The sequence below is a fragment of the Lepidochelys kempii genome, chromosome 10 (genome assembly GCF_965140285.1).
Source record: "Lepidochelys kempii isolate rLepKem1 chromosome 10, rLepKem1.hap1, whole genome shotgun sequence".
Lineage (NCBI taxonomy): Eukaryota > Metazoa > Chordata > Testudines > Cheloniidae > Lepidochelys > Lepidochelys kempii.
The window spans coordinates 76,529,784-76,552,727 of NC_136389.1; the positions used below are offsets into that span (position 1 = coordinate 76,529,784).

At 40.6% G+C, this 22,944-nt stretch overlaps 1 protein-coding gene across 2 annotated transcripts in view; it reads right to left on the reverse strand.

Annotated features, from left to right (window-relative positions):
* TTC23 (tetratricopeptide repeat domain 23) overlaps window positions 1–20,884 on the reverse strand; it is a 32,669-nt gene extending 11,785 nt beyond the window's left edge. The window contains exons 1-2 of one of the 2 annotated variants that reach the window (XM_078854676.1): window positions 19,165–20,884; window positions 5,750–5,927 (exon numbers count right to left, since the gene is read on the reverse strand). In XM_078854676.1, coding sequence (XP_078710802.1) covers window positions 5,750–5,927; window positions 19,165–19,220 — 234 coding nt within the window. In that variant the 5' untranslated portion in view covers window positions 19,221–20,884. Of the gene's footprint in view, window positions 1–3,643; window positions 3,811–5,749; window positions 5,928–19,164 lie in introns of those variants that run through there. The other variant, XR_013636452.1, reaches the window with a different exon arrangement.
* Between the last annotated feature and the right edge of the window lie 2,060 nt (window positions 20,885–22,944).

Sequence of the window (22,944 nt, forward strand, 5' to 3'; positions counted from 1 at the left end):
TCCCAGCCACTCTTCACTGCAGGGAGCCTTCTGTAAGGTAATAACAAACTCACAGGCAACTGCAATTCCTAGTCTAACTGGGGAAAATCGGGAGTCAAAAACAGTCTCTCAAGTGGACCTGAAAAGGGAAGGACTATAGAAAAATCAAATAGAAAAGTTACTGTGCTCAGTCCACATTCAGGAGAGAATGAAGGAGGAATTAAGCGATTTATGGGATATCTTGTGGGAAATGAACATGGCTTTTTCATCTCTGAAAGTGTGAGGACCAAATATGGATATTTGCAAAACTTCCATCAGGTTCCAATTTAAAGTGGATTGAAGTTTTAAAATTGTATTTATTGAGTTTTGGGGACAAGCATAAATAATAAAGCTATATAAAGCAAAACACAGAGAATCATAACATAGAGAAAAGCAACAATGGCTATATGATATAGTCTTTACCCTGCAAGCCTGTACACACTGAACTACATATGATATCCCACCAAGTCAGCCTATGTATATATAAATATTAAGGCAAATATACTGACTTCAAAAAGTAGCCATACATGTAACATCAGAGGGTAGGGATTTTAGAGAAGAAAGAGTTATCAAAAAGGATCAAGGTAGCTGTGAGTGAGGGAAAGGAAGTGGAGAGAGAAAAAGGAAGGAGAGAGGGAGCAGAAGAAAACGGAAACCTGCAAGAGTTCCTAGAGTTTCCAAAAAGCCCACTAAAATTACATGAAGCCACAAATAGCAGAGTGACAAAACACAAGTCTCTGGTTTGCACTTGCAAATCAAGTGATGTGTTGCTGCCCAAAGGCAGAACATCAGCATACACTAGTTCTATAAGAAATGTGAGGAAACTTTACAATAAAGCTTAGGCGATAAAACTTAAAGTAAGTATTGACATATGAATCTTTTTTTAATTGGTAAGTGACATTGGTACTTACGAAAGTGAGGAGACAATAGTATTGACGTAAGCCAGGGGTAATATAGGGGGCACACTGCAACCTTCCCAACATAGCTTTGCTTATGCTCCTCAGTCCTGACTTCCAAACGCCCTGTTAGTCCATTCCTGGTTCTCTCTTGGGCAGAGGCAAAGAGATGCAAAACCAGGCCCTAAAATGGCAGTAATCTAACAGTCCCCACTGGACTAGGAGGAGGATTCAGGTATACTGCATACAATACCTGCTTGGAAAAAGATAAAATTTCCTTCCTCTACATTCCTGGGTACATATTCCTTGTATGAAACTGGGGAGAAAAGGCAGGAAAATGGCATGAGAGAGACAGACTGCAAAAGAAAAATGAAATGTAGGTTTAGGACTTTGACTACAAAGTAGAACAAATGATCATTCCCAGTGACCTTATCAAGATATAGGCTCTTGTAATATCTGTACATTAAACCCCAATTTAAGCCTGCTGATATCAATACAATGCAAAATATTGCACCACTGAAAACAAGTGGATTCATCCAAGGAACACAAAAGAAGTTCCAGTTGGGGAAATTACAACTACAGTGCAATTTTCCTTGGGCATTCCACCTTGAGGATCCAATCTTGCAAACCCTTTTCACATGAATAATCCCACTGACTTCAATGAGACATCTCTTGTGAGTGAGGGTGAGTAGGACTGGGCCATTAGAAAGGATTTTAAAAAACTCAAAAAGAGCCTATTACATTTCAATCAGCACCATGCATACCCGGTACCAAAAAACTCTTCTTAAGCAATGTTAGGGTGACAACAGCCAAGTGATGATATTTCACTGCTCTAATATTTTAATAAGCATTGATTATTTCCTTCTGGGATGCTTTACTGGTATGCTCTCTTTTGCACCAGGCTAGCTTCACGAAGTAACCAGAGTGGTATGAGCTTCAGAATGGAATTCTCATAATTTCACTCAGGTTCATAAATGGCTTATCAAATCATGGGATATATTATCCATAGAAAGATGTACAAGCATTAAAAAAAGATATGTATGCTCATTACAGAGAAGTGGCTAGTTATTATCAGCTATGTGGCCAATATAGGTAATGGGCTAGGTTTTCAAGAGCTCTCTAGCCAGAACTGGGGCCAGATTTCCAAAACAGCTCAGCATCCAGCAGTTCCCACTGTGACACTTATTTCAAAAAAAGTTCAATACCCAACATATTGAGTTGTCTTGGAAATCTGACTCAGTGTGTATAAACACATAGGATTGAAGCTTTCATCTTTGTATAAGCTGTTCTAAAAACACCCAAGTCAACCTTCTCCCCTCATCTGCCCCCCCAAACCCTATCCCCTAAAACCTACTGGCACATACAAAAACCAAGGTCCAAGTTAAGGACAGATTGGTCAGCCTTCACTTGGGTTCTTCTATGGTTAGTGGCTATATTGTCCTTCCTGGTAATCTCCTAGCACCCAATCCAACTCCCATTGACATCAAACTCGTTGACTTGAAAGGGACTTGGATCAAGCTCTCAGGCTGTACTGAAGTGTACGCAGAAGAGCTTCAGCCACAGCCCCTTTGGAAAATGTTCAGGCCTGTGGAGAGAATTTAGTCTCTCAGATACACAGGCTTTCCCCTTAGGCCTTCGCTAGAATATTGACAACGGTGTTAGTGTGTGGTGTTAAAAAAACAGATTAGCAAACACAGCCTAAACATGCTTAAACCGTAAGCGTAGATAGGGCAAGTTGTATTTTAACACATTTTCTGGTCAAAGTGACCCACAGGGAAGTGTCTATGCTTTAATTTGAACAATTTATCAAGTGTTAAAGTCTCCATGGCCTTATCTACGCTAGACTTTTAGAATTTGTTAGCTGGCATGTTCTAACAATACATCTTTAACTCCTAGTATAGACAACACAATTGCTTTCATTTCTTCCCTTCCTCTTGAATATAAGTGATGTAGTCCATCCCAAAACAATCTGAGTAAATGGTGCAGTGGGAGAGGAGGAATGCAGACAGCAGCAGAAATAAAGTCAGCTGTGAAATGATCTGAAAAATGCAATTTGCTACAGCATAGGGAGCACAGGGGATGTTTGCCAAGTATCATGGGCAAAGCACCAGGAATTTTTCTAGTGTAATGGTGATCCAGTACATTTCTGAGTTTAGGCAGAATGGTTACTGTTTTCTAGTCAACCTCATTAATGGAGATTTTCAGTTTCATTTTTATTCTGACTGCAGAATATAAGGCCTTTGTGGAGAAACTAAATGAATTCTTTGCATCAATCTTCATGGCTGAGGATGTGAGGGAGATTCCCAAACACAAGCCATTCTTTTTAGGTTTACAAATCTGAGGAACTGTCCCAGATTGAGGTGTCATTTGAGGAGGGTTTTGGAACAAATTGATAAACTAAACAGTAATAAGTCACCAGGACCAGATGGTATGCACCCAAGAGTTCTGAAGGAACTCAAATGTGAAATTGCAAAACTACTAACTGTAGTCTGTAACCTATCATTTAAATCAGCTTCTGTACCAAATGACTGGAGGATAGCTAATGTGATGCTAATTTTTAATAAGGGCTCCAGAGGTGATCCCGGCAATTACAGGCCAATTTGCCTGACCTCAGTACCGGGCAAACTGGTTGAAACAATAGTAAAGAACAAAATTGTCAGACACATAGATGAACATAATTTGTTGGGGGAGAGTCAACATGGTTTTTGTAAAGGGAAATCATGCCTCACCAATCTACTAGAATCCTTTGAAGGGGTCAATAAGCATGTGGACAAGGGGGATCCGGTGGATATAGTAGTACTTAGATTTTCAGAAAGCCTTTGACAAGGTCCCTCACCAAAGGCTCTTAAGCAAAATAAGCTGCCATGGGATAAGAGGGAAGGTCCTCTCATGGATTGGTAACTGGTTAAAAGAGAGGAAAAAAAAGTTAGGAATAAATTGTCAGTTTTCAGAATGGAGAGAGGTAAATAGTGGTGTCCCCCAGGGGTCTGTACTGGGCCCAGTACTATTCAATATATTCATAAATGATCTGGAAAAAGGGGTAAACAGTGAGGTGGCAAAATCTGCAGATGATACAAAACTGTTCAAGATAATTAAGTCCCAGGCAGACTGTGAAGAGCTACAAAAGCATCTCTCAAAACTGGGTGACTGGGCAACAAAATGGCAGATGAAATTCAATGTTGATAAATGCAAAGTAATGCACACTGGAAAACATAATCCCAACTATACATATAAAATGATGGGGTCTAAACTGGCTGTTACCACTCAAGAAAGAGATCTTGGAGTCATTGTGGATAGTTCTCTGAAAACATCCACTCAATGTGCAGCGGCAGTCAAAAAAGTGAACAGAATGTTGGGAATCATTAAGAAAGGGATAAATAATAAAACAGAAAATATCATATTGCCTCTATATAAATCCATGGTATGTCCACATCTTGAATACTATGTGCAGATGTGGTCGCCCCATCTCAAAAAAGATATATTGGAATTGGAAAAGGTTCAGAAAAGGGCAACAAAAATTATTAGGGGTATTCAACGGCTGCCATATGAGGAAAGATTAATAAAACTGGGACTTTTCAGCTTGGAAAAGAGACAGCTAAGGAGGGATATAATAGAGGTCTATAAAATCATGACTGGTGTGGAGAAAATAAATAAGGAAGTGTTATTTATTCCTTCTCATAACACAAGAACTAGGGGTCACCAAATGAAATTAATAGGCAGCAGGTTTAAAGCAAACAAAAGGAATTATTTTTTCACACAACGCACAGTCAACCTGTGGAACTCTTTGCCAGAGGATGTTGTGAAGGCCAAGACTATAACAGGGTTCAAAAAAGAACTAGATAAGTTCATGGAGGATAGGTCCATCAGTGGCTAGTAGCCAGGATGAACAGGGATGGCATCCGTAGCCTCTGTTTGCCAGAAGCTGAGAATGTACAACAGGGGATGAATCACTTGGTGATTACCTGTTCTGTTCATTCCCTCTGGGGCACCTGGCATTGGCCACTGTTGGAAGACAGGATAGTGGGCTAGAAGGACCTTTGGTCTGACCCAGTATGGCCGTTCTTATGTTCTTATGCTTCCATAAAACACTGCCTCAGCAACGTATCTCAATTCAAACCCAAAGGGATCATCTCTAGTAAGTAAAAAGCATTTTCAGACTCCATGTCTACTAGTGGCAAAGCTGCTCTGCCAAGACTACAGCAAGATGCTAATTATTGTCATTGTGATGGTGGACTTTGTTTTAATAATACTTAGAAACTTCTGTCCCGGTAGGAAACACACAACTGACTCATTTCACATATTCCACCAAACAGCCACTGAGTGCCACCTATGTGTGTAAGTATCTAGCTCTTTACAAGTCTCTCAAGCTTTATCTTTCTTTGGGAAAAGTAACAAAACCAAAACCAAACCAGCCACCACCAGCTGTGTTGATGGTTTCAGATGTTCTTAGTAGTAATATAGGACTTGATACTGCAGGGTACTGAGTGTCTTTTTATAGGAGTTAAGGATTCTGATTGCCATTTGCAAGGTGCTTAGAACTTTACAGGATTAGGCTCACAATTAGTGTTTGTAAGCATCCCGGGCAAGTTTCAGTGCTCTCCATGGTGGTTTAGATGCACAAATCCCATTATTATTAACAGGAGTTAGGTTTTTAATGTACTGCCTTGGCTGCTGACTGTGTATCATTTAATCCTTTAACGGGAACTAATGATATTTTGAAAAAATGCAGCAAAGACATGTATTTACTAATTGTGCATGAGCCTCATTACGGTGATGATTTGCTTATCTATTAACCATGACATTTAGCAAAATGCCTTACTTGAAACCTTCTTTACCTTTACAAGATGCTGGATTGCTGTTGCATAATCCCCAAGAACCCGTGCTACTCCTGCCATTTTCTTGTGTACAGGAATACATTCCAGATTGCTTTCACCCTTACTCCTCTCAATATGGCTCAGAGCTTTTTGACAGCAGAGAATAGCATCTTCTGATCTTTTGTGACACTGGTATAATCTGGAAAGTAAAAGCAGGTTTTCTTTTAAATTATATAGCTGTTAAAAAACTCATGTGCCAGGAAGATGCTAAACAGGATGCATTTTATGTAACGCAGAAGTTACCTGTGTCTTAAGAAATTTAATCTCATTGCTAACTTTTTGTGCTGTTAAGGAAAAGTTAGCACATGTGACTCCATTTTTGTTTGGGGCCCACCATTGTCTAAAAGCAAGCACATCATGCACCAGGAGGAGTGTTCCTTAGATACTGCATTCCGGTGAAAATCCTCCTCCTTGTCTCCAGCTTGTCTTGACTCCCGGTATCTGTTCTTTGTCTGTACCTAAATCCCTATCTCCTGGCCTTTGATGTGAGGCCTCCCATCCTGATAATAAAAGTTACTGATGCATTGCTTTAGGACCGTGCTGTGTAATTAACATACTAGTTTAGCACGAGGAATGCACCAAGCAGGGATAGGTGGTAGATAAGAAAAGGGTATGTTTATTGGCTAAGGTTTCTGATGCACGAGGGCAACACGCTTTGCTAAAAAGTATATAACCTTTGTATAATCTGTATTCAGGGTCTCCTCCTGGCTAGCAGGGGGGCACCACGCTCGAGCGTAATAAACTTGGTGTTTTTTGGGAACTCTGCAGTTGTGGACTTTGTTCATGTGCCTCAGCCTAGATTCGAACTGTGCGTGACCTATCAGGTATAATTCGCAGCAGTTGTGTGCGTGTCCTATCAGGTATAATTCCCAACAGTGCCAAAAACCCACAGTAGGGAAGAGTAATCTTGACACCAGAAAACAAGTGACTGTATATTTTCTCGTTGGTTGCAAGTGACAAATGTTTTCTGTATTCAAGTACCTAAAGTCTTAGGATACAATTCCATTGCCAGGAAGACCAGTTCCATATGTGGAGTGAGTGATGAACAGGCACTAGCTATCCACAACAGAGAGGAGAATTTTTGCCCCTAAATTTTAATCTTAAACTTCCTCTTCAATAAAATGCTAAGGAATGTGTTGCCTAAAAATTAACAAATGTTTAATCTTGAAAAATGGAGGTCTCTGATTTGCACCTTAGCTTCCCTTTCTTCAACCTGCATTGTACACTGCAGTACAAAAGGAGAGAGTCTTACACAAATCATACTCTTAACATGTTTAGCAAACTGAAAGACAACACAATTTAAATGAATACCAGTTAATAACTTAGGGCTAGAATGTGGCTTTACCGGCTCATGCCGTATTAAGAGGGTGTATAGCGGGAAAAATACCAGCAGCAGTGGCTGAAGCACATGGCAGCACAGTACTTCCAGGGGCAATAGAGAAATGCAAAGAGCCATTGGCCATTATCTTTGAAAACTCATGGCGATCGGGGAAGTCCCAGACGACTGGAAAAAGGCTAATGTAGTGCCCATCTTTAAAAAAGGGAAGAAGGAGGATCCTGGGAACTACAGGCCAGTCAGCCTCACCTCAGTCCCTGGAAAAATCATGGAGCAGGTCCTCAAGGAATCAATTCTGAAGCACTTAGAGGAGAGGAAAGTGATCAGGAACAGTCAGCATGGATTCACCAAGGGCAAGTCATGCCTGACTAATCTAATTGCCTTCTATGACAAGATAACTGGCTCTGTGGATGAGGGGAAAGCGGTGGACATGTTGTTCCTTGACTTTAGCAAAGCTTTTGACACGGTCTCCCACAATATTCTTGCCAGCAAGTTAAAGAAGTATGGGCTGGATGAATGGACTATAAGGTGGATAGAAAGTTGGCTAGATTGTCGGGCTCAACGGGTAGTGATCAATGGCTCCTTGTCTAGTTGGCAGCCGGTATCAAGTGGAATGCCCCAAGGGTTGGTCCTCGGGCCGGTTTTGTTCAATATCTTCATAAATGATCTGGAGGATGGTGTGGATTACACCCTCAGCAAGTTTGCAGATGACACTAAACTGGGAGGAGAGGTTTAGTGGAGGGTAGGGATAGGATACAGAGGGACCTAGACAAATCAGAGGACTGGGCCAAAAGAAATCTGATGAGGTTCAACAAGGACAAGTGCAGAGTCCTGCACTTAGGACGGAAGAATCCCATGCACCGCTACAGACTAGGGACCGAATAGCTAGGCAGCAGGATACGCTGGAGGGTAGGGATAGGATACAGAGGGACCTAGACAAATCAGAGGACTGGGCCAAAAGAAATCTGATGAGGTTCAACAAGGACAAGTGCAGAGTCCTGCACTTAGGACGGAAGAATCCCATGCACCGCTACAGACTAGGGACCGAATAGCTAGGCAGCAGTTCTGCAGAAAAAGGACCTAGGGGTTACAGTGGACGAGAAGCTGGATATGAGTCAACAGTGTGCCCTTGTTGCCAAGAAGGCCAATGGCATTTTGGGATGTATATGTAGGGGCATTGCCAGCAGATCGGGGGACGTGATCGTTCCCCTCTATTTGACATTAGTGAGGCCTCATATGGAGTACTGTGTCCAGTTTTGGGCCCCACACTACAAGAAGGATGTGGAAAAATTGGAAAGAGTCCAGCGGAGGGCAACAAAAATGATTAGGGGACTGGAACACATGAGTTATGAGGAGTGGCTGAGGGAACTGGGATTGTTTAGTCTGTGGAAGAGAAGAATGAGGGGGGATTTGATAGCTGCTTTCAACTACCTGAAAGGGGGTTCCAGAGAGGATGGTTCTAGACTATTCTCAGTGGTGGAAGAGGACAGGACAAGGCGTAATGGTCTCAAGTTGCAGCGGGGGAGGTTTAGCTTGGATATTCGGAAAAACTTTTTCACTAGGAGGGTGGTGAAGCACTGGAATGCGTTACCTAGGGAGGTGGTGGAATCTCCTTCCTGAGATATTTTTAAGGTCAGGCTTGACCAAGCCCTGGCTGGGACGATTTAGCTGGGGATCGGTCCTGCTTTGAGCAGGGGGTGGGACTAGGCGACCTCCTGAGGTCCCTTCCAGCCCTGATGTTCGATGATTCTACGATCCCCTTTGAATGGTTGCAGTGCGTGCTCCTCTCCAGTGTCGCTCTAGAAGGCCAACCCGTGCTGACGGGCCACAGACATGTCTATGCTTATCTTGTGCTATCCAGCCTTGCTAGTGGGAGTACACACCTGCACAGCTGGATGAGTCAGGCACAGAAAGCCCATCTCCTCCTTGCACAAATGTGCAAGAAAAGTCAAGAACCTCTGTCTGAGGTCTGAATTAACTCTTTGTGAAAAGAAAATGTTTCTCACTATTCTAACTTATTTAAATCTTCTGGAAAATGCTTACCTAGTATAATATATTCACTAAATATAAAGTTTTCCCTAAAAAATGACTTCTCCACAAAGATCTATAGCTATAGATTTGAAACAAACAGAATTCATGGCAGATGGCTAATTAGCTGATTGAGCAAAGTGTCAAGCAAGTGAAAAAGAACTGTAAAATAATTCATAAATCTAGAGTGAGCCAGTGGATATCTAACTCCCTTTGATTTTTTTCCCTAGATTATTTTAGCCTCCAGAATTTGCCAACTTTCAGGCTGCTTAAGCAAAGGAAAGAAGTATGCATGTTCAACTCTTCTTGTTTCCATAAAGCAACTGGGTCCTGCCAGGAGAGTAAAATACTGAATGAATAGCCCCTTTGTTTGCTGGGTAGATTGCTAAAGTCATAGAAGAACAGAAAAAGCTAAATGCCATGATGACATCATCTTGGTAGTTCAATGTCCTACCTGAAAACTATGAAGGAGAGGGGAGACTTGTATATGCTGAACAAATGAATATGGGTCTTAAACATAGATCAGAAGGAACCATAGCTGTGCCAACATTTTATTATTATTTGTATAACAGTGAAGAATTCCACTGCAGGGGGGGTTCCACTGCACATGTATGTAACAAAAAGAGGGACTTTTAAAGACAGTGTTCTCTGTTTCTCTTGTGTTTGTGGCTCCAAATAATAAGGTTACCCAAAACTTGAAATGCTAGAAAGCAAATCCAAGTCCTTCTTCAATGACCACAGAGGGCTTCCTGCATGCAGATCTGGAGCCAGATGAACTGATCATGTGTGGATCTTTTGTTGCTCTTGGAGGTAGAGGTAAAGGAGTGTGTGCATTTGTGTGTGTGTGTCTTTTAAGACCACAGTCACTGGGTTGAAACAGCCCCTGCAGAGCAGTTCTGCAGTGTGAGATAGGGGAAGGATTCCTTCCCACCCTTCATCTACCTACCCAACCCAGATTCTCAGACTGGGTGCTAAACTGAGGAACTGGCTTTAAATTATGATTCCTCTCAACACTTACTCATGTGAGTACTCCTTATCTACTGAGTGGTCCAATTGATTTCAGTATGCACTAATCAGGGATTACTTGCATAATTAAGGGTTTGCAGGATCTGGGCCTTACATTATAAATGTCATTATCACTGCACTAGCTAGTAACCTTCTAGAGTTGATGGCCAAATAGGACACTTTTGGTAATGTTAACAAATGTACAGGGTAAAGAAATACATTTCAGGCATCAAATATTAAATGTGTGATCATACATAAAAAATGTAACACTTATTTAGGTCCAAATTTTGATCCCACTGAAGTCAATGGGAATGTTGCCATTGACTTAAATGGGACAAGGATGTATCTCTGAATGAATTAAAAATGTATATTCCTATTATGACAAAATAAATAGGAAAGAAAAACATATTTTGAATTAGATTCTTTTCTTGTGTTATCCAGAGAGATCCTCAGAAATTCATTGAGGAATCACTAGTTTATTTAATCTGCCAAATCAAGTCCATGGAAATTGCAGCAGATGTAAAATCCTAGTCTATGAAGAATGCATTTCAAGCTACACAAAAGAACTGCAATTTTGTGATACTTAAAGGGATATATTCTCCAGCAGCAAGCACAAACAATTTTACCACAGAACAAAATATTAAAGCTGGAAATGTTTTTTGTGTGATTGTTTGATGGACCTCTATTTTCTTTAAAAATCAAAAGATAACATCAGTGATCCAAAGTAAGGATTACAATAAAGTTACAGCTGTAATGCCTTTATATCCTGTGTTGATAAGGTTGTCTCTAACGTGTAACTCTAGTTTATGTATTATTGATATAATGGAATGATGTTTGACATAAAAATTGGAGCATAGGAATCCAAGAAAATAATTTGAGACCATCCAACTATTTTTCCATCAAGTAATTTAACAGATTTAATCTGAATTTGTTAACAAATAGAAGTCTTAGTCATTGTTTTTGGGACAAGATCTTCTAATCCAAATTCTAGCCCACAGATGAAGCTTTGCAGCTGCTGTTAACCCCTAAAAGTAGGATTGTCAAGAAGGGGAATCGGGGTGTGCTATGGTTTCCCTATGCCTAAGCTGCCATTTGTAACTAGTGAAAATTAGACTTGGTGCAAGGGACTGAAGGAAAGATGACTTTAAGCCCCTTTCTTTTCCTCTGATCCTGGGGCTGAGTACGGGTCTAATTGGCCCCTGCTATAATGTACAGCAACCTAAGACTCACTCTAAATTATGGTGGCTAAAATGGACCCTAGAGATAGCTTGGCTGCCCAAAGGTTTGCCAGAGTTCATCACACTCTGGCTGAGTCTCCTTCTGTCTCCAATCATGTCCCCAGTGCACCCAGGAATGCCCCCCAACTCCAGGGGGAAGGGAGTGGGTAGTGTAGACCTGGCTATTCCAGTGCTATGTCACCCAGGATTTCCCTACAACCAGGGAATTCCCAGTTGCCCTACTAGGCATAGACTTTGCACTGTCATGGTGACAAAACCTGGAAGGAGTCAGGAACTTAAAAGAATGAGATATTCTGAGCAGACATTTGTGCAAGATATCAGCCTCTTGAGCACCTCCTTAGAAACTGCTCGACCCAATTTCATTATTGCTTCTTCTTTTATCAGTTTTTGCTCCAACTTTGGCTGCTTAACTTTCTACAAACTCACTGCTCAGGAATTCACTTAAAACACTTAATGAGAAGATGGTGCAACAGGACCAAATACAAATGTCCATTCATACAAATACAAATCTCCATTCATTTTTTGCTCTTTAACCCCTTTACTGCTGCTTGAAAATCTGTGTTTTAACAGCAACAGAAGCTTCCTACAGAGAGTCCATTTAAAAAGATGGAATGTCTAGTAGTGTTTTAGGCTGTACCTGGTGTGTTATTCAATGATGAAGCAGATAGGTAAAGCAGTCACTTGGAACAAATGCTGGAATGCAATTATAACCACCAGATGACTTCACCATAAAGGGCTAAATCCTGCAAGCCCGTTACACACAGATCTCTCATTGGGCTCTGGGAAAGAAGTCCACTATAGCCTAAATTCACTATAAGCAGGTTCTACTATATGCCTACATAACTCAAAGAGCTGTGTACACGCCACACTTATTTCCTTCACTATTTATATGCACAAGGTTTGAAAAACAGCTCACCACCTGTCTGACTTCTGTCATAACGTAATCAGGCCCTGACATTAACACTGTCCTGATACAAACGGCAGAATAAAAAAAAGTTCAGTCTTATACAACCAAGATCTTAGGCAATTGAGTTGGAATAATTTTCACTGAAAATACACACTTGTAACTAAGTAGATGAAAATATGCAGATTCAGATATGTGTTGTTTAAAATAACAAACAAAAAAACCCATTTACATGCACACTTCACTCTCCAGAGTATTATAGTCAAATCTGGGATGAACTATGGCAGCCAGATGGAAGGCTGAACGTTCTAGACAAGGGTCTGGGCAAACTTACAAAAAGTGCATGGGATCTTTAATGTCCATATAGAGAAGACAGGGCTTCAGTTTTAATGTCTCATACAAAATATACACAAAAGTGCATGGGATCAATTTACCTCCTTCAGAAGAAGACTGAAGGGCTAAGATGCAAGAAAAAGAAAAGTCAAGAGAAAGTGTCAGGCAGTGACTGTGATTTCCAAATAATGCAGAAATGGAACAGAGATGCATAGCAGTGAATAAAAACTAAATAAGTTAGATGACCTGAAACAGAAGCAGCCTGACGTGAATGTGAGTGAAATTTTTAGATCTCTGCTGTCATATAAATAAGAAGTTTTGCTTTGACTGGATCCAATACACAATCAAAAGTGCTTAGATAGTCCTCTAAAACCACTAGCTGGACAAGTATTGACCCTCTTCTGTAGATAAAACTCAAAGCAACTGCCCTGAAGAGAAAAGGGTGGCAGATCTTGGCCCAGGCAGAATGAAGAATAGAACTAGAGACAACCATTGTACAACCTCAATAACAGCAGAGGGCAGCAGTAAAAATATTACTGAGGTCATGTAAAAATAGACCAAAGAATGTGTCATGCCACTTGCAGCCTGAAACTACATGTGGTATCAATCTGATGCTTAACTTGTACTATTTCTTGGGTTAAAATCGAGGGGAAAAGCTGTAGATAAAATTCTGAGCTGAGCACAAATGGTCTTAATTCAGGGAAACCTGTCATGTTTAAGGAGTTTCATAACCTAAAATCTAAAAAGAAAGCAAAAAAAGAAAAGTTTTTAAATAAATGCATATGACAGGTAGCAATGTGGACTCAATAAGGAATGATGCTGGTTTATGTGAAATGAGTTTGGTAGCTTTAACTGAGTTCCTAGCCAACCAGTGTCCACATAGTAAAAATCCCAGTCTCAGTTGTTTACATTCTTCACCCTCTCTAAAGAGAGGCTAACAACTGGATAAGCCACAGAGACTGATTCTCTCACCCTTAAGAGATAGTCCCTTTTTGAGATATTCTAGCTGGAGCAGTGGGGAAGGGGTCGGTGGAGAGGAAGCTTGTTCTGCCTTTCCTGTACTTGCTCTGTGTATTAACAGTGGAATTAGGTCTTTAGGGATGTCAATCAGGCATCAGTCCTAGCACACTTAATATTAGTAATATCACTGGGAACTGCGGTGAGCAAAGAGTGCAGTTCAGGTTAAAAATCCACTATTCGTATGTCATCTGCTAAGATTGTTCCCTTCGGACTACTAGTAGCTTCCACCACTTCCCCAGAGAGTCTATTCCATGGCCTACTTGATCTCACTTTCAGGAATTTTCCCTCAAATCCTCAGCTCAGCACAAATCTGAGGTGGACACTTTGTTTTAAAAGCTACTCTTCTGAGCACGTTTTACCAAAACAAAAGGGCAAAATATGTCATTTTAATTCAAACTAGAGCATTTCAGATCTCTCATTAGAACATGGAATTGAGACAAATCAAAGTGAAAGGGAGTCAATTAAAGTTTAATAAATTTGAAGTAATTAAATAAAAGAACAATTTAAGCATAAAGGCAGATGTCACATAATCATTAACCACTGGAATATGGACACTAGGCATGCAAGGGCTCCATCTGCCTTCCAATTCTGGGTACTGTTTGGGAGGCAACAGCTGATTTAGCAAAGGCTTAGGATTCAATGTAAACAGCATTAAAACCATTAGCTGTAACTTTGTCATGCTCAGCTAAGCAGGTTCTGCTGCACCAACATGATATGCTAATGAAATAAGCTGGACATTGGGAAACAACACATAAGATGACCTATGCTCTTCAGTTACATGGATCCTTTTCTGCACCAGCAAAAACACAGATTCTTTTGGGAAGTAACTCCGCTTGTAGTCCATAAGGCCAGTTTGCTAGCTTGCTATATTGCAGGGATCGGCAACCTTTGGAACGCGGCCCGCCAGGGTAAGCCCCCCGGCGGGCTGGGCCGGTTTGTTTACCTGCCGCGTCTGCAGATTCGGCCGATCGCAGCTCCCACTGGCCATGCTTCACCGCTCCAGGCCAATGGGGGTTGCAGGAAGCGGCGGCCAGTGGGAGCTGCGATCGGCCAAACCTGCGGACGCGGCAGGTAAACAAACCGGCCCGGCCAGCCAGCTGATGGGCCTCGTGCCAAAGGTTGCTGATCACTGTTCCCTCTAAGCTGTGCATGTGTGTGCGTGCACACAGATCCTAAACACCACACACACGGTGAAACACTGTGCACACAAAAATTTGCACAGAAGAAATTTTTTGCGCACATGGCCTGTCAAAAATTAGAGGGAACATTGTTGCCGATTCCTGCTATATTGCATAATGTGTTTTCTTCATTGGTTTGATTGATTATATTGTTATTGTCTTGGGTTTTGTTGATGCTGAATTCCAGTATATGTTACTCATAATAGTTGGCTGTAACACAAGGAACCTACAGGCCTGTATCCTGTATGATTAGCTAGAGCAAGTTAGCATAAGTGTTTGTAACCTTTGCCATACATAAATGGCCTACCGGTTAGCCCTTTTGACTTCGGGGAACCAAACAAAAAACTGAATGTGTTTACCTTAAGTCCGGAACAGATCGGTAACAGCAGGGTACACTGCAGAACATGGAAGTCATGACGTAGGCAAAAGGTAACGGTTTTGGGGATGAGATAATCAACATTAATACGTATGTATATATGTCATAATATGCACCGCTACAGACTAGGGACCGAATGGCTAGGCAGCAGTTCTGCGGAAAAGGACCTAGGGGTGACAGTGGACGAGAAGCTGGATATGAGTCAGCAGTGTGCCCTTGTTGCCAAGAAGGCCAATGGCATTTTGGGATGTATAAGTAGGGGCATAGCGAGCAGATCGAGGGACGTGATCGTTCCCCTCTATTCGACATTGGTGAGGCCTCATCTGGAGTACTGTGTCCAGTTTTGGGCCCCACACTTCAAGAAGGATGTGGATAAATTGGAGAGAGTGCAGCGAAGGGCAACAAAAATGATTAGGGGTCTAGAACACATGACTTATGAGGAGAGGCTGAGGGAGCTGGGATTGTTTAGCCTGCAGAAGAGAAGAATGAGGGGGGATTTGATAGCTGCTTTCAACTACCTGAAAGGGGGTTCCAAAGAGGATGGCTCTAGACTGTTCTCAATGGTAGCAGATGACAGAACGAGGAGTAATGGTCTCAAGTTGCAGTGGGGGAGGTTTAGATTGGATATTAGGAAAAACTTTTTCACTAAGAGGGTGGTGAAACACTGGAATGCGTTACCTAGGGAGGTGGTAGAATCTCCTTCCTTAGAGGTTTTTAAGGTCAGGCTTGACAAAGCCCTGGCTGGGATGATTTAACTGGGAATTGGTCCTGCTTTGAGCAGGGGGTTGGACTAGATGACCTTCTGGGGTCCCTTCCAACCCTGATATTCTATGATTCTATGATTCAATGTTAGCCTATAGAGTAAGTGTACCCGAAGATTTATCTGGGTGAGGAAATAAGATTTGGGCATAGTAGGTTGTGCCTGATTAAAACAGTCCCAGAACCCTATAAGAGGGTAAACAACCATGCAGGGGGATCGCTTTTTCCTATCTTCTATCAAGCTATCAGCTCAGCTTCGCAATACAATTTAGCTACTCAACACTTGAACCTGATCCCTAGCAATTTGGGGAGCCTGGACCATCAAATTCATCGGGCAGGCCAGAGATGGGGCTGGTCCTCTGTCTCCAACTACCAGGTTTTCAGGGAAAGGTGAGAGTAAGCTAGTTTAAGTAGTCCTTTAGAACAAAGATGTTACCACTAGGGGCCAAAGAATTGTATTACTTCTTTGTGGCTCTGTGTTTTATATCTTTTCTTATTCTTTCATTCATTTCATAAAGGTCTTAACGTTTTGATATTGTCCTCAGTGTAAGTGTCCTTGCCACACAACCCGAGGGTCTGCTCATGACGTTGAACTCTCTGAGTTTTCTAACCCTGTAGCCTGAACTGGGACAAGAACCTAAATATTTTCTGGTCAGATCATTGGCGAGCTGTAATAAACTAGCCCATAAATTCAGGTCAACACTCTTTACCTTGGTGTAAGTGAAGAATCAACCTACATATTTTTAATATAAAGGAAACTATAAAAAAGCAAAAGCTACCAGCTGCCCAAAATATAGTTTTGCTCATACCAGCTGAGGATTTTGCCTGTAACATATCTGAAATGAGTTCATGAGAGCTGACAGTTTCTCGGACAATATTAAAGGTGCAACAGCAAACTATCCCAAAGTGATGGAAAGATAGGAAGAATAGTAAGAGGTCAATACAGCTTGATACAGCTCTTTAATGACCTGAAAAATCAAAAAGAAATCCTACAAGAAGTGGAAATGTGGACCAATTGCTAAGGAGTACAAAAGAATAGCACAAGCACAAAGGGACAAAATCAGAAAGGCTAAGGCACAAAACAAGTTACACCTAGCAAGGGACAAAAAAGACGATAAAAGGTTTTATAAATACATTAGGAGCAAGAGAAAGATGAAGGAAAGCATAGGTCCTCTACTTTGTGGGGAAGGAAGGCTAATAATGGACGACATCAAGAAGGGTGAGGTGTTTAATACCAATTTTGCTTCAGTCTTCATGAAAAAGAAATTATGACCAGATTAATATTAATAACAAGGAGGAAGGAACGCAAGTCAAAATAGGGAAAAGAATAAGTTAAAGAATATTTAGATATAGATGTAGTCAAGTTGGCAGAACCCAATAAAATTCACCCTAGGGTTCTTAAGAAACTAGCAGAAGCAATCTTGGAACCATTAGCAATTATCTTTGAGAACTCATGGAGATCGGATGAGGTCCCAAAGGACTGGAGAAGGGCAAACATAGTACTTATTTTTAAAAAGGGGAGCAAAGAGGACCTGGGGAATTATACAGCAGTCAGCCTAATTTTGATACCTGGGAAGACACTGGAACAAAGTGTAATTAGTTAATGTGTTTCAACAGGAGTAGTATCCACAATATTGGAGGGAAAAGGCTTATCCATCAAAGTTAGTGACTGTGAAGCCTCAAAAGATTCAAATTGTGCAGTTCCTCTCTAAACCCAAAAGTTCAGATGAACTATCTGAATCCCCTGAATCTGCAAAACTGAGAACTACAAATCTTGTAACAATCACAACAAAACCTTAAAACCATTATTACTACTTCATGTTTATATCTGACCCTAGCTAAGCAAGACAGCATACAATGACTACAGAAGGCTTTACTATTAGATTACAGAAGCCACTACCTGCAACTTTCCAAGCTTGTGCTACTAGCCTGGAAACACAGTACCATACATCATCACTGAGGCATTTGACTGTGGCCATATTTAGCTCTGGCATAAGAACGTGCAATTCTAGTCAATGGAATTATGCCAATTTACTCCAGGGACAGAATTTAGCTCCAAGTCAAATAATAGACTAGTTGGTGGAGCTCTACTCTCCAGGCCAGTGGTGACTGGAGAACACATAGGTCTTCTCCTGCAAAGTTACTGTACTTCAGTGCAAGTGTAATTGGTATGTGTAGCCACAAAAAGGTTACGCACTAGGAGGCGTAATGCTCTGCTCCAAGCAAATGTAAGTTTCCAGCCCCCGATGAAGAGCACAAGGTAAAAAGGAGGCAGGGCGTAGGCAGCGAGATGGTGATTTCTTAGCAATAAATTCCCCTCGTAGCCAGCCTCTTGCTATTAGGAGTAATTTAGCAGCTACAAAGCAGCACTTTCCTTAATACAGGATCAGGTTCCCAGCACTCCCTGTCCTGCTCATCACTTTTAACCTTGTGATTATAAAAGCAACATGTCACTTCTGTGGTATGCAGGCTCAAGCCTTGAAAGATCAGCTGTCAAGCACAGATACATGAGCATTGCACAGAGTTTCTGGTGACATAAACAGAAGAGACCATGATAGTATCAGGCAAGAAAAAATTCCTAATCTCATCTTTCAGCAGTGTTGCTACTGTAACCAAAACAACAGATGGAATAGGATTCAGGGCAAAAGATCATGGAGGCTGCAAGGCCTTCCAGCCAATGAATTCACACTGCTGAGTCACTGCTTTGGCAGGGCTTCAAGGGAAGAAGTAACTTCATCATAAACCTATGACTGACTGCTTAGGGAAGACCATGCTTAAAGCCCATCCAGACTGAATGGGGCACTATAACATCATTTAAAAAGGAGTAGGTGGTGGTGGGCCAGTGATATAGCGGTAGGATGTGGGAGAATTTCAAATCCGAGGTTGGTTCTGTTTTGGCAAGAAATGGATGGAACAGTTCACGTAATTCCATAGCGACCCCTGTGGTAATTAAGAAGCAGTATGGACGGTCTCTGAGGGGGAGTCCTATACGTTCATCTTTGCCTTAAAAGTGAAGAGTAAACTGTAAAACTAGTAGTAGGACCTCCCCCTTAGTGAATGTATGAAATGGCAGATTTATAAAACCACTTTCAAACCCTCTATTGGATACATATGTTATTTATATTTTATTTATTATCTAAATTTGATAGTGTTACACTGGATTTTAAAAAAAATATTTCATAATAGAATCCAAACTTACTGTGCAAACGACAACTCAGCTGCTGCTTTGATTTCCATCCATTTGTCCTGTGGCATGTGATCACTTTGCAGTAGTTCCTCTGAAAGTTCCTGAGCTTTTACTAAATTTCTCTCTGAATCTTTCAATCTGAGTAGTGCTAAGGGTAACTGCACTCACTTCATGTAGGTCATTAAAAGAATTGGCATACTTTGGAAAATCAGAAAAAACGTATAGGGTTTTTTGTGATTTAATTTGTGTAATGTGAGATGCTGCAAATTAAGAATTTCAAGTGTACTGCACATGTTTGTTTTTGAAAAATACAATGCATTTGAACATCTCTTTTAAAATATCCAGATATCCACATGAACTCAAAACAACTTAAAAGTTGACTCAAAATGTAAGCCTGTCTAAAACTAATTTCTTTTGAGTTACTATATCCTCCTGAAAGGGAGAAAACTGTCAGTCTGGCTGCAACAGTGTTAAAATATATAGTGAGATGTTGTCCCTTACCTAGTGTGCAGAAGTTGGAGAAGGATTCATGACTTCTGATTCCGACTATGTTTTGCCATGCAACTTTGTGTGACCTTTGAAAATAAACTGAACCAATCTGTGTCTGTTTACCCTTCTGTCAGATTGGTTGCTCAACCTAACAGATGTTATGAGGTTTAATTAATGTCTAAAAAACTTTGTTTTATAATTAATTAATAGAAATCTCCGTTCTGGGTGACCAATCTCAGTTCTGTGTTGAGTTTTTGTCACTGTGGATGCAACCGTATTCATGACCATGAGTGGGTACAAATGTTCTATCATATCTCTGCTTTCCCTAGCTACTTTGTTCTTACAAAAAGAGAAAGGAAATAGACAAGAATTTGTTCTCTGAAAAGACCAGAGAGTAAGAATCTTGTCCCCTTCCATACTTTATTGCTCACAACAGTGAGAAGAGGCATGGTATGACAAAATGTGTGTGAGAACAACAAATCCAGCACCTTTGGTATGCTGTCAGTGGATCTCTTAATTATGAAGCTTCCAGACAGTGTCAGAGTGCCACAATCTTAAAATTTTTTTACTCTCATGGAGGGGGCAGAAATACTTATTTCTTCCACCCACATTTTGCTTTAGGCCTTATGAATGGCCTAACCACCTCCAATCTCCTGGCTAAAGACTGATTTTGTTTTGAGCTCTCACTGTACATTTCAATCTGTGGGATCTGCTGTCTACTATGTACACTGGATCCTCGCTAGAACGCGGGATTTGGGATCCATGCGCGGTACCGTGTTAAAATGAATTCCAATTAAAGTAATTAAATTTGGGATTCATGGCCGCGACCGCATTACATGTGGATTCACGCTATATAGACGCGTGTTCTAGCAAGGGTCCAGCGTACCTATCCAGTTTGTATTTTGGACCTAGGTTTTCGTTTCTCGGATCCTTGTAACGATAGGACTTAAGTGACAATAACAGAAGTGATGTAACTGCTGTTATTTAAACAATGATGGAAGAGATGCAGGCCACTCCCTAGAGATTAAGGTCCATCCTGGCAAGAGATGTTATTAAGAGTTATTAACCACTCTAAGGAATACTGTTATTGGCATTACAACATGAATATGGGGGGCCATATGCTTTTTTTAAGGGTAATGAGGTTCCTATTGGATGTTTCAATAGACAATTCTAGAAATTAACACTGTACATTTGTCAGGTGTTCATATCATTTCAATAGATCCAATCTATTGATCTGAAATAAACTTCTAGAACCAATTGCAAGTAACAAATAAAACTGAGACAGGATATTCGTGAAGAGCAGTTCATGATCTTCCTAATGTCTGACAAATGGCAACTGAGCATTTAAGAATGTCCATTCTTTGTTCAGAATCAGAAGCAGGGATAGGTGAGCTGGCAAGAAGAATTTCTTTGGCTTTTTCTGCATGTTGCTTTGCTTGTAGTGAAAACCCTGTGAACATAAATAAGAAAAAAAAGTCTTCTGTGGGTGATTCAGCTTTTAGATTCTCATGAGGAAAATGTAACTACTTCCACATGTATGCTGAAGATTATGATGTTTCCTTCTCCTGTCGGAAGGCTTTGGCTTAATTTAATCTAGAAAGTACATTCAGGTTTTCCAGCAAGAGGCAGAGATAAGCCAAGAGATCTGGGCAACAACAATAGAATCACATTCAGTCTACCTGAAAAATCAAGATTCATGCCTGTAAAAACCAAAATATATTCAATTTTTTATCCTCACAAATCCATTACTGAAGTCCTCTGATGCAAACCATAATTTCTTTTTAAAGATAAAGGAAACAGACTGCATGATGCAATTGGAGAACTCAAGCTAATTTCAGTTAACGCAAACAACTGGTCAAAAGAGTTGCCAATGTTTCTTATTTAGTAAACAGTCTATTGCAAATGTAACTAAAAACGAAATCCTAAAATGCTTTCATTGGTTTAATTTTAATAATAATATAATAAAGCAGCTTTATACGGTATCATTTGGATGCCTTAAAGTGCTCTACAGAACTACAGACGATGTAGCTGACCCTGCAAGGTACAGGGATCCATCCCAGTTTCCTCTGAAAGATGAGGGAGTATAACATCTTGCAGAATTGCATCCAGAGTATTTAGAGGGATCATTTTACCCTTCACTGAAATGCATCCACACATGTTCTGTAAGCAGAGAAATAAAGAACATTGTAGCCACTTGAAACCGACTGGGTGAATTTTGTCCAAGTTGGAACTTAACCAGGACACGGAGGATAACACCCCGGTTCTTAAGAGAAGTGCTATGAGGATTTATTAATTTACTGAATTTTTTCAAACCAAAAGGAGAAATAATTCAGAGGAACAAGTGCAAAAACCATGGCAAGATACAATAAATAATCTCAAAAAGAGGAGACAACAGAAATACTAATCAGAACCTGGTCATGGGATTTCAGTGAGTACTTGGGACTTCAGTTTACATCTAATCTAAAAGCTGGCACTGCCAGCAGCACAACACCTATTAATACCGTCCTTTGGCACTGGTTTCATATGGATTTGGAGGTAAGAGAGAGTGACATTTAATGAATCACCAACACCACTTCTTGCAGCTCCTTAAAGATCTCTCATTCAAGTAGTGATCTGGCCAAACGCTCATCAACATTACTGCGTATTGTGATATACATAATTATAAAGATTCTTATGCATGCTTAGACATTGTAAGTCTTGTTCACTAATTAACCTGACATGTCCGATTTGTTATCTTATTCAGCTGATCTTTAGAGTAACACAATGTAAAAGCACAGACATGGCAAGGATTACTGTTTGTTAAGGAATACAGACAACAATGATAACCCCACAATTCCCATGATCCCATGCCTCTCCCCAGGCTTCTATATTTAACTGAAAAGCAAGATTAATTCTGAAGATTCCTAGGTATTCAAGCATGGATGGAACCTAAAAAAGTTTTCTCATGTTTGTGAAGAACACACTGCAGGAGACAGATCACCACACACGTATTTGTAAAGTTACTTAGAAATTCGTAAGGGATAAAGTAAATAGTTATCTTGGACTTAGCTGTAAACTTAACGTGTATGAACCATACATATTCAAAAACATATTCAAAAAGGAAATGCCACAGTCAGGATTACTTTAACAATCACAGTTTTCACAGATGTCCTAGATTTGGTCTCAAATATTCCCTATTATAACTCCTTAAATAAGCCTATTTTCTTCTTAGGATCCTCACATTTTGGTAGGATGAGAAGTTGTTATTGTTGAGTATTCTTTCCAAATGATTTTACCTTAGTGTGATAAATTCTGAAGCTTCAT